This window comes from Dipodomys ordii, unplaced genomic scaffold (assembly GCF_000151885.1).
Source record: "Dipodomys ordii isolate 6190 unplaced genomic scaffold, Dord_2.0 Scaffold128, whole genome shotgun sequence".
Lineage (NCBI taxonomy): Eukaryota > Metazoa > Chordata > Mammalia > Rodentia > Heteromyidae > Dipodomys > Dipodomys ordii.
This window is the reverse complement of record NW_012267344.1, coordinates 2,613,469-2,630,633: the sequence shown is the minus strand read 5'-3', so window position 1 is coordinate 2,630,633 and position 17,165 is coordinate 2,613,469. Positions and strand designations below refer to the sequence as shown.

General features: G+C 50.3%; 1 protein-coding gene across 1 annotated transcript in view; it reads left to right on the top strand.

Moving 5' to 3' along the window:
* The window catches only part of Itga9 (integrin, alpha 9), a 77,073-nt gene that overhangs the window by 13,381 nt on the left and 46,527 nt on the right, over window positions 1–17,165 (top strand). The window contains exons 7-11 of the mRNA XM_013030332.1: window positions 1–18; window positions 4,671–4,761; window positions 6,050–6,095; window positions 10,101–10,255; window positions 13,023–13,183. The exon at window positions 1–18 is cut by the window's left edge and continues 77 nt beyond it. Of these exons, the coding sequence (XP_012885786.1) occupies window positions 1–18; window positions 4,671–4,761; window positions 6,050–6,095; window positions 10,101–10,255; window positions 13,023–13,183 (471 nt within the window). The remainder of the gene's footprint in view (window positions 19–4,670; window positions 4,762–6,049; window positions 6,096–10,100; window positions 10,256–13,022; window positions 13,184–17,165) is intronic.

Genomic DNA, 17,165 nt, shown 5'->3' with positions numbered 1-17,165 from the left:
GTCCCCCAGTACTCCATGGTGAGTGCTGAGCGAGCGCCATGACCACCATTCATCCATTCATTCCTCATTCCACACACAGGTGCAGCCTGGCACCAGGGCTCACACCCGTCATCCCAGCCACTCAGGAGGCTGAGATCAAAGCCAGCCAGGACAGGAAAGTCTGAGAGACTCTTATCTCCAATAAACCACCAGAAAACCAAAGTGGAGCTGTGGCTCAAGTGGTAAAGGGCCAGCCTTGAGTGAAAAACTAAGGGACAGCATCCAGGCCCTGAGTTAAAGCCCCAATACGGGCACATATACACACACATACACACACACACACACATACTCACGCGCGCGCGCACGCATGCACGCACAGAGATAAATGCTATGCCTAGGTTACAAATGAAAACAAAATTATCTTGCTTTCAAAATTCCCTCCTAGTAAGAGACAAAATAAGGATTGGAAGCATGGCTTAGTTGGTGGAGTACCAGTCAGTGAGCCAAAAGGGCTGCAGGTACTGAGTTCAAGTGTCAGTCTTGGGGCAAGAAAACGAAGAGAAAAAACGATGCTGTTTATGCAATACAGAAAAGTGTTTACACAACGTTTTTTTTTTTTATCATATTCAGGAATTCACTCTGAACTGACAAAAAAAATACTCAACATCTTATCCAAAATTAGAACGATTTATTTAAGGAGCTATTTATTAAGAAGAGAAAGCTTGGACTGGGAAGGTGGCTCAGTGGTAGAGCGCTCGCCTAGCATGCAGGAAGCCCTGGGTTCCATTCCTCAGCACCCCCCACACAGAAAAAGCCGGAAGTGGTAGCACGCCAGTCTTGAGCAAAAAAGAAGCTCAGGGATAATGCCCAAACCCTGAATTCAAGCCCCAGGACAGGTAAAAATAAAATAAAATTGAAACCTCATCTCAGTCATGAAAAGCTGAATGTGGTTTCACACCTGTAACCCAGTCTCTGCAGGAGATCCGAGGATAGAGTATTGCGGTCTGTGGCTGATCTCAGCAAAACATGAGACCCTATCGGAAATAACAAACAATGAAAGGCCAAAGAGGTGTGCCTTAAGTGAACAAACATTTGCCTACTAAGTGTGAAGATCATAGGTCAAAGAACTCGTACCGGAGAGAAGGAGGAAGCAGGCTTTTCTCTGTATTGCTGTCTGTGGACTATCTCTGTGCTGAGCTAAGGGAATGTAGATCTGGAGAGATGGTGGCAGGTATCAGAGTTGGCCAAGGTGGCAGGCTCAGGACTGATATACGCTCTGGCTTTTGTGCCCCAGCCTGAGAACATGGGCGTGGTCCGCTATGGCTTTGGCCCAGTCAGTCTCTTGTATGATCCATCTTGCTGATGATCAGCACGGCTCCTGGGAAAAAGGAAGTCAGGCTCTCAACGGAAGCATGGTCAGGATATTTTACAAACGGATATGGCATGGTGCTAACTGTGCGTGTGCATGTGTGTGTGTGCGCATGTGTGTTTCCCAAAATGTCAGGGACAGAAAAGACCAGAAGTATCCAATCAGCACATTTTATTACGGAACCCTTAGAGAGTCACGCGCCTCCTCTTCATGCTTGCCTGTGTCCGCTTGTGTTATAAGAGGCAGCGTGTAAGTGCGAGTGAGATCTGTGTGTGCAAGGGGCAGAGGGCCTGGTGTTCCGCTGGCCAATTGCTCAGCTCAGTTGACTCCCTTGGAGGAGACGTGCTCACCACGTGCTCATCCCAGATACCGGGGAAAAGACTGATCAGAGGATCACAGTTCAAAGCTAGCCGGGCAGGTAGATCTGGGAGAGACCTAGGACCAGCTGATCAACCCAAAGCTGGAAGGAGAGGTTTGGCTCAAGAAGTAGTGCGCCAGCCTTGAGTAAATAGCTGAGGGAAGCCAAGCCACAGCTCCACTTCCAGTTTTCTGGTGGTTCATTGGAGATGAGAGTCTCACAGACTTTCCTGTGCGGGCTGGCTCTGAACGGCAGACCTCAGATCTCAGCCTCCTGCTAGTAAGGGTGATGGGTGTGAGCCCCAGCCCCAGCTCTCCCCCGGCTCTCCATGTTCTTTTCATTAGCTACAAGTAAGATCGGCAGCAGTGCCTACACTTAATGTGAACAGTCGAGGTGGACGTTCCCAGTGGGGTATGATGGCTGCAGCCCTGTCCCAGAGCCCGGCCCAAGGGAGAGGCTGACACCTCTCAGGAAACTACTGGGCAGAGGGCAGGGCACGTCCCACCCTTCCTCCTGGACCTCAGCCTCCTGCTTCCCGCTCCCTGGGGTTCTGTATGGTTGCTGGGTCAAATCTGCACTGAGAGCTGCCAGAAGCCCCAGCCAGCAGGCACCCATCCCGGCTCTTCCCCTCCTGCTCAGGGGAAAGGATTTGAGGAGCTTTGAAAAGAGTGGGGAGGGAGGGAGAGACAGACTAGGAGAGAAGACAGAGAAAAGAGAGAAAAGGAAAGAGGAGCAGAGAAAAGCATGAGGGGAATAAAGGACAGGGGAGAGACAGGAAAGGAGGAAGAGGAAAGAACATGAGAGGAAAAAGAGAAAGATGAAGAGAGGAGAGAGGGAGGGAGGAAGAGAGGAGACTAGAGAGGAGGCAGAAGAAAGAGAGGAGAGGAGAGAGAAAAGAGAAAAATAGCAGGTGGACACTGGTGGCTCATGCCTGTCATCCCAGCCACTCAGGAGGCTGAGAGCTAGAAGATGGAGGTTCAAAGCCAGCCCAGGCAGCCCATAAGACTCTGATCTCCAATGAACCACCAGAAAACCAGAAGTGGCACTCTGGCTCGAGTGGTTGAGCTGAAGAGCTGAGGGACAGCGCCCAGGCCCTGAGTTCAAGCCCTGAACTGGCACAAAAAGAGAGAGAGAGAGAGAAAAGGAAAAAGGAGAGAAGGAAGGAGAGGACAGGGACGAGGAGAAAGAGGCGGCAATAGCACTCATTTCCAAGGGCTACCATGCCTATGATTTTAAGATTGGTGAACATCCTTTAGTGACAGTTTTCCCCTCCAGGTTGTGGGCAGGGTGGACACAGTGTGCAGGAAGAAATCCAGAGACACTCGATTTCCTTTGCCTGCCCCCCCCTTTCCCATTCTTCCCGCCTTAGCGATTGTGATGTTGAATCTCAGTTCCCTCTGTCCTCTTTCCTCGCTTCCCTCTCTCCAGCTTACCCTGAGAGATGTTGACATTCGGAGCCTCCCACGCCTTTTGACCTGGGAACCCCCTGGCTGAGCACTGGCAGTGCCTGTGATCTTTCTAGAAGGCACATAAACCACAGTCGAGCGCCACAATTTCTGGTTTTCATTTAGGGTTATTAGCACAGCACGGCTTATCTTCCTGGTGTTCTAGTATAACGGCCTGCAGACGGCCCTGGACAACTGAAATCTGCACCCCTCCCCCAATGGACTCCCGTCCCCTCTCCCTCAATCCAAGCTACAGGCCTGTCTTAAACCCACAAGCCCCTGAGCCGGGTGTCGGTCCCCCCAGCTACTCAGGAGGCTGAGATCTGAGGATCCTGGTTCAAAGCCAGCCTGGGCAGGAACATCCGTGAAACTCTTTTTATCTCCAGTGAACCACAAAAAGCTGGAAGTGGCACCGTGGCCCAGGTGGTGGAACACCAGTGTTGAGCAAAAAAAAGAAAAGAAAAGAAAAGGAAGAAGGCTCAGGGATGGCACTCATATTAAGATCAAGACCCAGGACTGGCAAAGAAGGGAGAGAGGGACAGACAGAGGGAAGGTAGAGAGGGAGAGAAAAAGAGAGAGAGCCAGACAAACCCACAACTGACTGCTATGTTAGCATTCTTGGCTGTCAAAGTTCTATTTTTTTTTCTTTTTTGGTTGGTTGTAGGTCTTGAACTCAGAGCCTGGGTGCTGTCCCTGATCTTTTGCTCAGGGCTGGCACTCTATCTCTTGAACCACAGCTCCACATCTGGTTTTCTGGTGCTTCATTGGAGATGAGAGTCTCACAGACTTTCCTGCCTGGGCTGGCTTTGAACCATGGTCCTCAGATCTCAGCCTCCTGAGTAGCTGGGATACAGGTGTGAGCCACGAGTGCCCAGCAAGAAAATACGGTGATGAAACACCTTCATCTGTACTATTTCTTTTCATTTTTTGGGGGGGGGTCCGGTCATGGGGCCTGAACTCTGGGCCTGAACTCTGAGCTGTCCATCAGCTCTTCAGCTCAAGGCTAGCGCTCTACCACTTGAGCCACAGCACCACTTCGGCTTTTTTCTTTTTGCTTATGTGGTGTTGAGGAATCGAACCCAGGGCCTCAGGCATACAAGGCAAGCACTCTACCACTGAGCCACCTTCCCAGCCCCTGTACTATTTCTTACACAGTAAAAAATGTGCTTCCAAAATACAATTCATGAAAAGAAATAAATATCTGGGTGAAATTTTAAAAAAACATAAAACTTTCCATGTGTGAGTGCCATTGCTGAGACTTGAGCTCAGGGCCTGGGTGCTTGCCCTTCACTTCTCTGCTCGACCATTTGAGGTGCACACACCCTCTGGCTAGTTCACTGGAGGTCAGAGTTTCATGGACTTTACTGCCTGGGCTTCCTTGAACGGCAATCCTCAGATACCCGTCTACCGAGTAGCGGGGATGGAAGTCGTGAGCCCCTCCCGTGGGGCTCCAGCACAGAGTCTTACCTGAGCCTCTGACCCCTTCCTGGTGATCCGATTTCCCTCCTGTGTGTTTCAGAAACTGTCTGGGCGGAAGATAGACCCCATTCTGCGGATGTTTGGGCAGTCCATATCAGGGGGCATTGATATGGACGGAAATGGATATCCTGGTAAGCAGATTTTCTTTCCTTCTTGATAAAAGCGTGAAGTGCATCAAGAGAGGTTTCTGAATGGAACTATTTGCAGTCTGCCCCGCAATTCTCACATGCATTTTTAGATTAGGCACACAGTAGAACTGGGGTATAGAGGGAGCTTTGCCTACCTGGTGGTCAATTTGACAAGCAGATTGTTCTTAAAGTTTTTACTTTATCTATTTATTTTTGGTCCTGGGTCTTGAACTCAGGGCCTGGGCACTGTCCTTGAGCCTCTTTGTGCTCAAAGCTGGTGTTCTACCACTTTGAGCCATGATGGTGAGATGTCCAGTTTTTGGTGGTTCACTGGCGAGATGAGTTTCATGGACTTTCCTGTCCTGGCTGGCTTCGAGCCTTGATCCTTCAAATCTCGGCCTCCTGAGACTGGGATGACAGGTGTGAGCCATCAGAGCCCCAACTTTTATTTTTGAGTGCTTACATGATCTCCTTTGATGGGGTTAAATACCACAAGGGTGGATTTGGGGAGATTTCTATAACAGAACTACTACTGAAGAATTTTTAAAAAATCTTACTCACATTGCAAATGATTGATAGTGAAACCTCATTTTAACCTTATTCTGAAGCTTTGTACTTTATTTCTCCTTCCTGCTTTCCTGCCTTCCTTCCTCCTTCCTTCCTTCCTTTTTTCTTTCTTTCTCCTTCCTTCTTTCTTTTTCTTTCTTCCCCCCTTTTTTCTACTTGTACTAGGTATTGTCTTTAATTCACTCATATCCAAAGAATTATCAGAGGGGAAATACTAGCAATAATTAACAATAATAATAATGAGGTACCTATGTAACTCACATGTAAATTGTGAATTTACATATATACAAATTATATTTACCTATAAATGTGAGTTGTGATATGTGTGTATAAACGTGTAGATTGTGTATAGTAGAGACTCCATAGAAATGCAGATTGGCTGAGGCCAATTTACCTAGGGTGTAGCCTAATATAGCCAATGTTTTATTATTCTAACGTACAAGCCCTATAAGATTCATTGACGAATTATAAAATGTTGGTGTGAATGAACTAATTTTGAAATTGGGTCTTTGAAACATGTTTCGTCAGTTCCCGGAAGCCACTTTTCAAAGCCTGAGTGGCCACGTGACTTGGCTGCCATTTTGAGCAACGTGGCTCTGGTTCTGCAAAGTCATGACGTGGCCAGTCTTGGCCGTCAGGGCCAGGCCTTTGTGGCCATAACGGGGTGGGGGTGGGGGGCGGCTCCCACTAGATTCTGATTGTCACGACTTCTCCTTGATTTCAGATGTCACTGTGGGAGCCTTCATGTCCGACAGTGTGGTTCTCTTGAGGTGAGTGCCGTCTCTGTGCTTGGTTTCCTTGTCCATGGGGTAATGGATAGGGGAGTGAAGCACCACCAGTGAGTGCTTTCCCGGTGTCTTATCTTCACGGGACAGAGGAGTGCGTGCTTCATTTTCTCATTCTTCTTCTCTATTCCAAAGTCATAACCAGTGGACTTTGAGTTGTAGATAGGAGATAATGGCTCTCTGGAGTTCCTGGGTAGCTTTGGATAGATTCAGCCCATAAACCCAAGAGCTATAAGGGCTATTGGCTTTTGGTTTTGTTCTGTTTTTTTCAGTCCTGGGGCTTGAATACAGGGCCTGAGCGCTGTCCCTGAGCTCTTTGTGCTCAGGGCTGGAGTTCTACCACTTTGAGCCATATATATGGTGCCACTTCCAGTTTTCTGGTGGTTCATTGGCGATGACAATCTCGACTTTCCTGCACAAGCTGGCTTTGAACTGCAGTCCTCTGTATCTCAGCCTCCTGAGTAGCTAGGATGACATGCATGAGCCACTGGTGCCCTGCTGAGATTCTTGTACTTGTGTGCTATATAAGTATCATCATGATGCTCAGAGATCCAGGAAGCCTTGGCCAACACCACCAGCTTTCACCCCTGCAGACCAGGATCCAGGGATTTACCACAGCCACCTGCGGACTGTCCTCCCCGCCCCCCCCCCCCGGGCTGTATTTCTGTCTGGGTGAGTCAGAGAGTCAGCCATGCATTTCAGAGCAAGAGCCAACACTTCACTTTGTGCAGAACCTTGTGTGGCAGAATGTTCTAAAATAGACCAGTAGGAATCTCACAGCTGGACAAGATCCCAGAGGCCATGTCGGATCCAAGCCCCAGATTCTTCTCCTTTCCTGCTAACCCTCTCCGCCTCAGAGTCTCTCCCCAAGGGGCACAAGTCTCTTCTTGAATGAGAACTTACTAATTTCTTTTTTTTTTGTCAATCATGGGGCTTGAACTCTGGGCCTGGGCGCTGTCCCTCAGCTCTTCAGCTCAAGGCTAGCGCTTTACCACTTGAGCCACAGCGTCACTTCCGGCTTTTTTCTTTTTGTTTATGTGGTGCTGAGGAATCGAACCCAGGGCCTCAGGCATGCAAGGCAAGCGCTCTACCACTGAGCCACCTTCCCAGCCCTTTCTGGTGGTTTTATTGGAGATAAGAGTCTCATGGCCGGGGCAGGGAATGTGGCTCAGTGGTAAAGTGCTTGCCTAGCATGCATGAGGCCCTAGGTTCGATTCCTTGGTACCACATAAGATTAATAAAAGAAAAAGAATCTTAAAAAAAAAAAAGAATCTCATGGCCTTTCCTGCCTGGGCTGGCTTTGAACTGCGATTCTCAGATCTCAGCCTCCTGAGTAACTAGGATGACAGACATGAGCTACCGGTGCCGGGCTAGAACTTACTAATTTCAAAAGAAGCAACCGGCCCCAAGTTAACTCTGAACACTGCATTTTTAAGACATAGCTCTGAGGTTCAGTATGACTTCGAGATCATGTGGCCTGGGTTCAAATCCTGCCTTGGTTCTTCCTTGGCAAGGCCTCTGACCCTTCTTCTGTCCCAGAGTTCTCAGTGACGCTGAGTAACGATAGTTCTGGGGTTCATACATCTGAAATGTTTAGCGACATTGCCCGGTGTGAGAGCCTAATAAATTCTACAATGTCTTATGTAAATCTGGTCAAATTTGTCTCCAAAAAACGAAACAGAGGGACAGAGACCAGGTGAAAAAGACAGGCGGACAAAGAGAGACAGAGAGAGGGAGTCCGCTGTTTCCAGGGGTGGGAAGGGTGAAGTAGGTGAGAGGCAAGATCAGGCCCCAGCTCCAGGCTGAGGGAGGGAGCCTGTACTGAACCAGCTCCTGAGACGGATTTGGGGCCCCAGGAGACCCCACTGGAGCTGTGGCTGAGAGTAAGGGGAAGGGGGTGCCCTCAGAAGGGAGTAGGGGTCAGGGACAAGAGGGAGCCAGCAGTGCAGGCAGGGGGAGGTGGCTCATCACTGTCATCCTAGCTACTCACGAGGCTGAGATGAGGATCATAGTTTAAGGCCAGCCTGGGCAGAAAACTCTGTGAGCCTCTTACCTGTAATGAACCACCAGAAAGCTAGCAATGACACTGTGACTCAAGTGATAGAGCTCCAGCCTTGAGCAAAAACACACCCCATTTTCTTTCCTGCCTTCTCTTCTTGAAGTTGGGTGGATGTTAGTTCTGGCCCTGCCACCTTGGGCACACTCAGAGCATTGTGTAGGGAGCATTGTATGCGTATGAGGTCATTATCCCTAAGCCGCTAATGTCCCTTAATCTTGTTATGTCACCCGGAGGCAGGAAGGCCAGGACTCCTAGACTTAAAAGGATTTCTTTACAAGACCCTCCCCCCTTCCTCTCCCCCCCACAAGAGGCAAGGGGGGGGGAGGAAGAGGACGTGAGCAGATGTGTACCAAATTCCTCTCAGCTTTTTGCCCCTTGACCCCAGCAGCATCCAACCTTTGAAATCTAGGGGTGCCCCATGTCGTGGTCTGGGGAAGGAAGGGGTTTCCCCGTGGTTCCGAGCCGGAGCTATGCACGGGCCATTTCTCCTGCTCTTAAAAGTGCCCTGCTGTTACCAGACCTCATCAATCAGGTTCTTTGAGCACACGCTTTAGTGAGTGATCGAGGTGGAAAAACAAAGGAGGCGCCTTGGCTAGCCAGGACAGGATCACAGCAGTTTGTGCTCACAGTGGCACAATGGGGAAATCTCTCGCTCTTTTGTAAAAATATTTTTTTTTATTTTTTAATTTTCTCTCCTGTCCCCACCCACAAGGTATAGAGTTCATTGTCCACACAGTGTCCAGTGAGGACCACGGCTCTGTGTGCTCACGCCTTAACCCCTCCATTGCTGTGCCCTTCAGGGGAATCTCCAGTGTGCCAGTCAAGTGGAGGTGTGGCTCACGCAGAGCACCAGCTGTGAGCAAAAGCACCAGAGCTAACGCTCTATGCCTGGCACACGTGCACACACAAGTAATTCTTGAATCATGACTTCCATGGGAGGAACTTCTCAAAAGTACACTCCATCTCCTCCAAATAATTGTCCTGAAGTAGCTGTGCCCCACCCCGTTCAGTTCCACGGCCGGTGAGTGGGCATGTGCAGCTTGACCACATCGCCCTTTCTCCACGCTCCCCTCCACCCCGCCCCCCGTCTCTCCCTGTACTTAATGAACTTTTAAATACCACCAGCAGTGGGTCGTTCATTTCTGTGGCTTCAACCAGATGTGTTTTACATTAATCATGAACTTGTTTTTATTAATGGGATGCTAACTGGTAGTAAGCTAATGATTAGTGATGTTCCAATTTGTTTTTCTTTTGTCCGTCATGGGACTTGAACTCAGGGCTTGGGCTCTGTCACTGAGCTCTTTTGCAAAAGGCAAGCGCTCTACCATTTGAGCCACAGCACCACTTCAGGTTTTCTGGTGGCTCATTGGAGATGAGAGTCTCAGGGACTTTCCTGCCTGGGCTGGCTTTGAATTGTGATCCTCCAGATCTCAGCCTCCTGAGGAACTAGGATGATAGGCGTGAGCCAGCAGCATCTGGCTCACATTTCTTTTTATTGTTTTAAGGTATCATTGCCAGTATTATTGAGCAGATTTGTACTTAACAGAACACTCTGGCCCTTCATAGCTGCATCATTCATATTTGAATTGAAGACTAATATTTTTAATGTTCCTTATCTATGTTTGTGTAGTTCATTCATTTCCTTCATTCCTTCCTCCTTCCCTCTCTCCCTCCCTCCCTTCCTTCCTTCCTTTCTTTTGGTGTTAGTACTGGGACTTGAACTCAGGGACCCCAGCACCATTCCTTCGTTTTTTTTTGCTGAAGGCTGGTGTCCTCCCACTTCAACCACTTGGAGATAAGCTTCAGGGATTTTTCTCTCCTGGCCAACTTTCAAATACAACCCCTCTGTCTCCTGCTGAGTAGCTGGGGTGACTGGCCTCCTCTGGTCTGATGCTGAGGGGTGAGTAACCCGCTTGACTTTTGTCCGGCAGAGCCAGGCCTGTCATTACGGTGGACGCCTCCATCTTCCTCCCCGAGTCCATCAACATCACAGCCCCGCGGTGCCACGACGGCCAGCAGCCTGTCACCTGCCTGACTGTCACCACCTGCTTCCGGTTCCACGGCAGACGCATTCCAGGGGAAATCGGTCTGTACAGCCCTACTATGTTACGTTGCTATGTTACATTTGAAATCGCTTTGTCCGATTACTTCCAGATAGTAGTAATTAAAAAGGAAAAAAAGCAAAGAAGGCCTGGGGACGGAGGGGGGAAAACGTCTGTGTTGGGAGGAGGGCCTTGCGGAAATCTTCATCTCTGCCTTCATTCCTTGAGAAGACAGAACGTTCAGGAAAACCAGAGAGTGGGGTTGCTCCTCTCCCACCCCGCCCTCCACCACTGAAGGAGATTTACTAGGAGAATGTCACAGCCGAGGCCTGGCTCTGACACAGCAAGCCGGGAAGGGCCGGAGCTATGCTGACGGGGGGCAGCTGCTTCTCCTGGCTGAGCCTGGGGGGCCGGGGAGCCTCGTGAAGACCGGCTGAAATGCATTACCGTGTCATGGGGAGGTGGGGGGCGGGGGGGGGAGTCCGTGTCAGCCTTTCCATCAACATGACATCACTTGACAGGGCGCAGAACAGCTGCCAGAGGAGAGGTCTGAAGGCGGGAAACATGTGGTTGGGGCTGGCTGAATCCCAGCTTGGGCCTGGCTGGGCTGGGTTGGATTAGGGGACCCCCCACCAGCACCCCAGGGGGGGCCATGAGGCCAGCCTGAGCGGCAGCCCTGAACCAGGCAGGCTGATCGCATGCTCTCCCACATGGGGCTCACGGCTGGCAGGAGCTCACCCATGGAGAAGGGCTCCTGTGGCTCACTCCTGGAATCCCAGCCGCACAGAATGCTGAGATCCGAAGAGCGAGCTTGGATAGGAAAGTTTGTGAGACCCGTATGCCCAGTGAACTAGCAAAAAGCTGGCATGGAGGTGTACCTCAAGTGGTAGAGGGCCAGCCTTGAATGAAAAAAATCTAAGGGACAAGAGCCCAGGTCCTGAGTTCAAGTCCCAGGACCAGCACACATGAGTGCATGCCCAGACACGTGCATGCGCACACACACCAGAGTCAATGGAGGCCAGGAGGAAGTGCATGGGGGTTCGCTGTCACCCCATCTTCCTGTACTCATTTCCACCCAGCCTTGCTCTGTACTGAGCTAGCACATTGTCAGGAAGCTCACTTCTCTGCTGTGTTCTTCATATTCCAATCTCGGGGCGCAGGGTGGGGGGGGCATATTTCCTTTTCCCTGGGAGGATTGCTAAGTAGGGGTCAAGAGAAGTGGGACTCTGCCACAAGCACCCCTCGTTGGTGTCTGGCTGAAGTTCTTCCAGCTCTCTCACCCTGCTTCTGAGCAGGGCGTCTCCAGCCAGAAGCGTCACTGGAAGGAGCCTTGAAGACTACGTCATTCCCAGGCACTTCCCCTTTGTGGGCTGATGCTTTCGGACTCTGGGACTCGTAGACAACAAATTAGGCAGGGTTTCGTCCTGGGAGTCTGGGTGTGCTTGATTCTGCAGAGAGAGAGAGACAAAGAGACAGACAGACAGAGACAGGAAGACAGGAAAAGAGACAGAGCGTGAGAGAGAGAGAGAGACAAAAAGAGGCAGGAAAACAGCATGCAAATGGGGGGGGGAGAGGAAGGGGAGAGAGAATTTGTAGTCAGGTGATGTTAAAAAAAAATTCTAACCAGTCACTGTGGCTCAGGCCTGTCACCCTAGCTAATCAGGAGGCTGAGATCTGAGGATCACTGGTTTGAAACCAGCCTGGGCAGGGAAGTCCGTGAGAGTCTTATCTCCAATGAACCAGCAAAAAGCCAGAACTGGAGCTGTAACTTAAGTGGTAGAGCACCAGCCTTGAGCAAAAAAGCTCAGAGACAGTGCCCATGCTTTTGAGTTCAAGCCCCAGGACTCGTATGTGTGTGTGTGTGGTATTCTGAACTCTGCATTCTGAACTCTGCTCAGCAGTACATGAAGCAAGTCCTTTCTCTGGAGGACCCAGGCCCCATGTCTTTCTAGGGTTTTTGTTTGTTTTGTGCCAGTCCTGGGCTTGAAGTCAAGGGTCTGGGTGCTGTCTCTGAGCTCTTCAGCTCAAGGCGAGTGCTCTACCACTTGAACTACAGCTTCACTTCTGGTTTTCTGGTGGTTCACTGGAGGTCAGAGTCTCAGACTTTCCTGCCTGGGCTGGCTTTGAACCCTGATCCCCAGATCTCAGCTTCCTGAGTAGTTGGGATGACAGGCGTGAGCCACCAGCACCTAACTCATCCTTTTCTTTTGAGTGGTATGCTTTCTCCTGGGATGATCGTGTCCATCCCGGGTCCCTCCCACTAGTCCAGCCTTGCCTTGGAAATCACCTATTTCTGAAACAAGCCGAGGCAGACTCCCTGGCCAGGAATCTGCTAGCGCTGCATGGAAGCACCCCAGGGAAGCCATTAGAAGCAGCAAAAATAGGCCCTGGGTTCACTCCCAGAGGCCTGCTCAGGCCACCTTCCCTCCCTGGCTTTCCCTGGTGAGCTGGCCCTTTGATGGTACAAAGATCAGTGCCATTGTTATCATCATCATCATTGTCATTATTCTAATAATGGAGCTTGAACGCACAGCCTGGGCGCAGTCCCTGAGCTTTTGTGCTCAAGGCTGGCATTCTACCACTTGAGCCATGGGTGCCCCTTCTGGCTCTTTTGGTTGGTCCACTGGAGATGAGAGTCTCACGGGCTTTCTTGCCCAGGCTGGCTTGGAACTGCGATCATCAGATCTAGGCCTCCTGGGTAGCTGGGATGACAGGCGTGAGCCAGTGGTGCCAGACTTCTCTGTGGACACGGGGCTTCGCCGTCTGGAGTCTTACCTTTGCTGATCTTCTCGCCTGTGGTTCATTTGGCAGAACTCAATTACGTCCTGACCGCCGACGTGGTCCAAAAGGAAAAAGGCCAGCCACCCAGAGTCTACCTGGTTGTGTCCGGAGAGTCTGCTGGCCAGGTGGCAGAGACATTGCATCTGACCCATGGGGAGGAGGACTGCCGGGACTACACGGCCCACGTCAAGGTCAGGTTCTTCTTCATTTTCACACTCAGATTCCGATCTCTTAATTGCTCTTCTGGAAGGGAGGGGAACCACACTCTCTTCTGTGTTATTGTTGGTTTGGTTTGTTTTACTGATCTTTGTTGGGACTTGAACTCAGGGCCGGTCGGGCTCTATCACACCTTAGTTTTTGCACTCAAGGCTGGTGCTCTACCATTTGAGCCACGCCTCCACTTCTGGCTTTTGGGGGGGTATTTCATTGAGAAGAGAAGAGTCTCTTGGTCTGTTGGAGTTGGTTTTGAATCATGATTGTCTGGATCTCAGACTCTGGCTCGCTAGGATGACAGGTGTGAGCCACTGTTGGCCAGCGCTCCTTTGTCCCAACTTTGAACGTTTTATTTCATGGGAAGGAAATGTCTTACTTCTTTTCTTTGGCCATTGCTCCCTTGGACTGTACTTTTCTTTATCTTATGGTGTTGAACTCTGGGAGGGATTACAGGAGTTCAGTGACGGCCCTGGCCTTGGCTTATGCCTCAGGGAGATTTCCCCTTGAGACCAGTTGTCTTTCAGAGGGCTTGATGCTGGATCACACTGTACCTGAAGCCTGTGTTTCCATTATTATGTAGCAGCTCCTAGTTAGAGTTTCTGCATTTGAAATCTGGTTAGACTTTTTTTTTTTGGTCCTTGTTCTATGGTTTTCTATTTATTTTAGGAAGACGTGCTTTTAGGCCTCTTTTCTCTCTAAATAAAACTTGCAAATGTTTTTCTCCGCCGCTGAATATTTGTTAAATATTCTTTGCTTGGTAATTGGGGAGGCCAGGCTTTGTTTAGTTACAGATCGTTTACTTATGGAGTGGCCTCTGTGTGTGGGGGGAGTCCTGGCAGGGTGGGTGGCAGAATCGGTCAGCTTTGTCCCCCCTACATAGGGCCAGAGGGCACAAGGGGGGGAAGCTTTGTCGTGAGTAGGAGGCGTGTGAAGTCTCATGCACAGGCCCTGTGCGGACACAGCTGAGTGAGCACCATGACACTGTCTCCTGATCTCCAAAATGGTCATGCTAACGCTTAACTAACCCTGAATGGGGTCGTATAATCTAAGGTTGCCAGGGCCGCTGGTGAACCCCAGCTGCTCAGGAGGCCGAGACCTGAGGATCATGGTTCAGAGCCAGTCCAGGCAGGAAAATCCGTTAAGCCTCTTACCTCCACTTAACCAGGAAAACAAAAAAAAATAAGCTAGGGGGAGAGGCATGGCTCAAGTGGTAAAACGCCCACCTTGGGTGAAAAAGCCAAGCAAGAGTACAAGGCCCTCAGTTCAAGCCCTGGTACCTGAGCACGCACACACGCGCATGCACGCACACACACACAAAGCACACACACAAATTAACAGTTGTAGAGTGTCATGGCTCATGCCTATAATCTCAGCCCCATCACTTGTGCAGGGGCAGCCCAGGCTATATGGTGAGTTCAAGGCCAACCTAGGCTGCCATTGTACAACCTGTCTCAAACAACAATAACAGCTACAAACATAAGCAAACAAAAAGAATTTCATTTTGCAGGGTGGATACACTTGAGACACCTAGCATGGAATCTAATATAGCAGACTGTCCATGTGGTTATTGCTTGGTTGGATTATACGTTATTGCCAACATTTTATTGTTGTTGTTGTTATTATTATTATTATTTTGGTCTTGGGGCTTGAACTCTGGGCCTGGACACCATCTCTGAGCTCTTTTCACTCCAGGCTGGTGCTCTACCACTTTGAGCCACAGCTCCACTTCTGTTTTCTGGTGGTTCACTGAAGATAAGTCTCATAGACATTCCTGCCCAGGCTGGCTTTGAATCTCGATCCTCAGATCTCAGCCTCCTGAGTAGCTGGGAGGACAGGCGTGAGCTTCCGTGCCCATCCCTGTCATTCTTTCCCCTGGGCGAGGCTGTTTCTGTAGCCAGGACTCAAGTCAGGACCCTACCAGCTGCCCTGGGATGGAGGCTGCTGGCCACAAGTTTATAAACAGTGCGCTCTCCTGTTCAACCACCAGTGTAAGTGCTGTGCCGGGAAGGGCGTTTAGCTATTTAGGACAAGTGTGCACGCGTGGGCTTTGAGTGTCTGCAGTTGGTGGTTTATATTTACTGGGGAGGGGACATTTTTCTCTTACACTTCCTCTTCTAGAAGGGCTGTTCCACAAATACTGACCCTCAAAATTTTACAAACTTTTTTTTTTTTTTGGTGCCAGTCCGGGGCGCTGTCCCTGAGCTTCTTTTGCTCAAGTCTGATACTCTACCTCTTGAGCCACAGTACCACTTCTGGTTTTCTGTGGTTCATTGGAGATGAGTCTCATGGACTTCCCTACCTCAGCTGGCTTTGAACGGCGATCCTCAGATCCTCCTGAGTAGCTGGGATGACAGGTGTGAGCCATCAGTACCTGGCTGCAAATGGTTATCCTCCCCCTCCTCCTCCCCTTCCTCCTTTCCCTCCCCTCTCCTCCCCCTTCCTCTTCCTCCTCCTCCTCCTTATTGTCCTCCTCCTCCTCCCCTTCCTCCCCTTCCCTCTCCTCCTCTTCCTCTCCTCCCCCTCTTCCTCTTCTTCTTCTTCCTCCACTTCTTCCTCCCCCTCCTCCTCCCCTTCCTCTCCCTCCCCCTCCTCCTGGCGTGATCACCCTAGCCCCTGACCTCTGTCCTCCTCCTCCTCCTGGCCCAGCATTCTGCAGTGCCTTCTTCCATTCGAGACCTGATCTGCAGTGCTGGTTGTTTTGTGCCGGCTCTGGGCCTTGGCACTCCTGCTTGGCTCTGTGGCTCCAGCCTGGCCCTCTGTTGCTTGAGCCTCAGCTCTGCTTCTGGCCTTTTGCTGGTTCCTTGCAGATCAGAGACTCTGGACTTTTCTCCCGAGGCTGGTTTCGAACCATGATACTCAATCACAGCCTCTTTTTTTTTTTTTTTGGGTCCGGTCTTGGGGTGCTGTCCCTCAGCTCTTCAGCTCAAGGCTAGCGCTCTACTACTTGAGCCACAGCGCCACTTCCAGCTTTTTTTCTTTTTGCTTATGTGGTGTTGGGGAATCGAACCCAGGGCCTCATGCATGCAAGGCAAGCGCTCTACCACTGAGCCACCTTCCCAGCCCCAATCCCAGCCTCTTGAGTAGCTAGGGTAACAGGCATGAGCCATCAGTGCCTGGCTTGAAATTTGTTTTTAATCTTGAGAGTCAAGATTCAAAGTAGATTAGGTGCGTGTTTGTTTTCCTAAATAGATTGGCATCGTGTCTTTATAAGCCTAACTGCTTTTCTGTTAAGCTCGCTTTCTGGTAGTGGGAGGAATGAGTGAGCGATGGTTCACACCCACTGTGATTTCATACACCTAGGTTCTTGTCAGTAGGACCCAATTGATGGTAGTCTCCAGGGTTCCCTTTATTTATAGGCTCCCCTCAGTCCCGTGAGACCTAACGGTTTTGTTGTATTTTTAGTGGTCTTGGACACAGTGAGAGGTTTTCTGGAAGCTCAGACCCTATGCTAACTTTAGCTAGACTTTCAGCAGGTTTGATTGAGTGCAGGTTCTAATGAGAGGAAATGTGATCCTTTTATTTTTCTCCACCCCTGTCATTTCGTTCTTACTGAGTATGACAAGCAGTGGCAGCCACTGGGTAAGTGGGTGTCTTTAAAAGAAATTTCATGACACACCATCAGGATAAATATACTCTCCCCCAAGGCAGCTGGCCACTTGTGGGTGCATGTGCTAGCAGGTACCATGCTGGGCTGGGGCTTTCCCTCACACCCGGACCCCTCCTTCCCCCTCTCCTTCCACTCCCCCTCTCCCTACCGCGCCTTGAACTCGGGGCCTGAGCACTGTCCTTTAGTCCTTTTGCTCAGGGCAAGTGCTCTTCTTCTTGAACCACAGCACCACTTCTAGTTTGTTTGGAGGTCATTAGAGAGGTGAGTCTCAGGGACATTCCTGCCCTGGCTGGCTTTGAACCACCACCCTCCAGCTCTCGGCCTCCTCCTGATTAGCTGGGATGACAGGCATG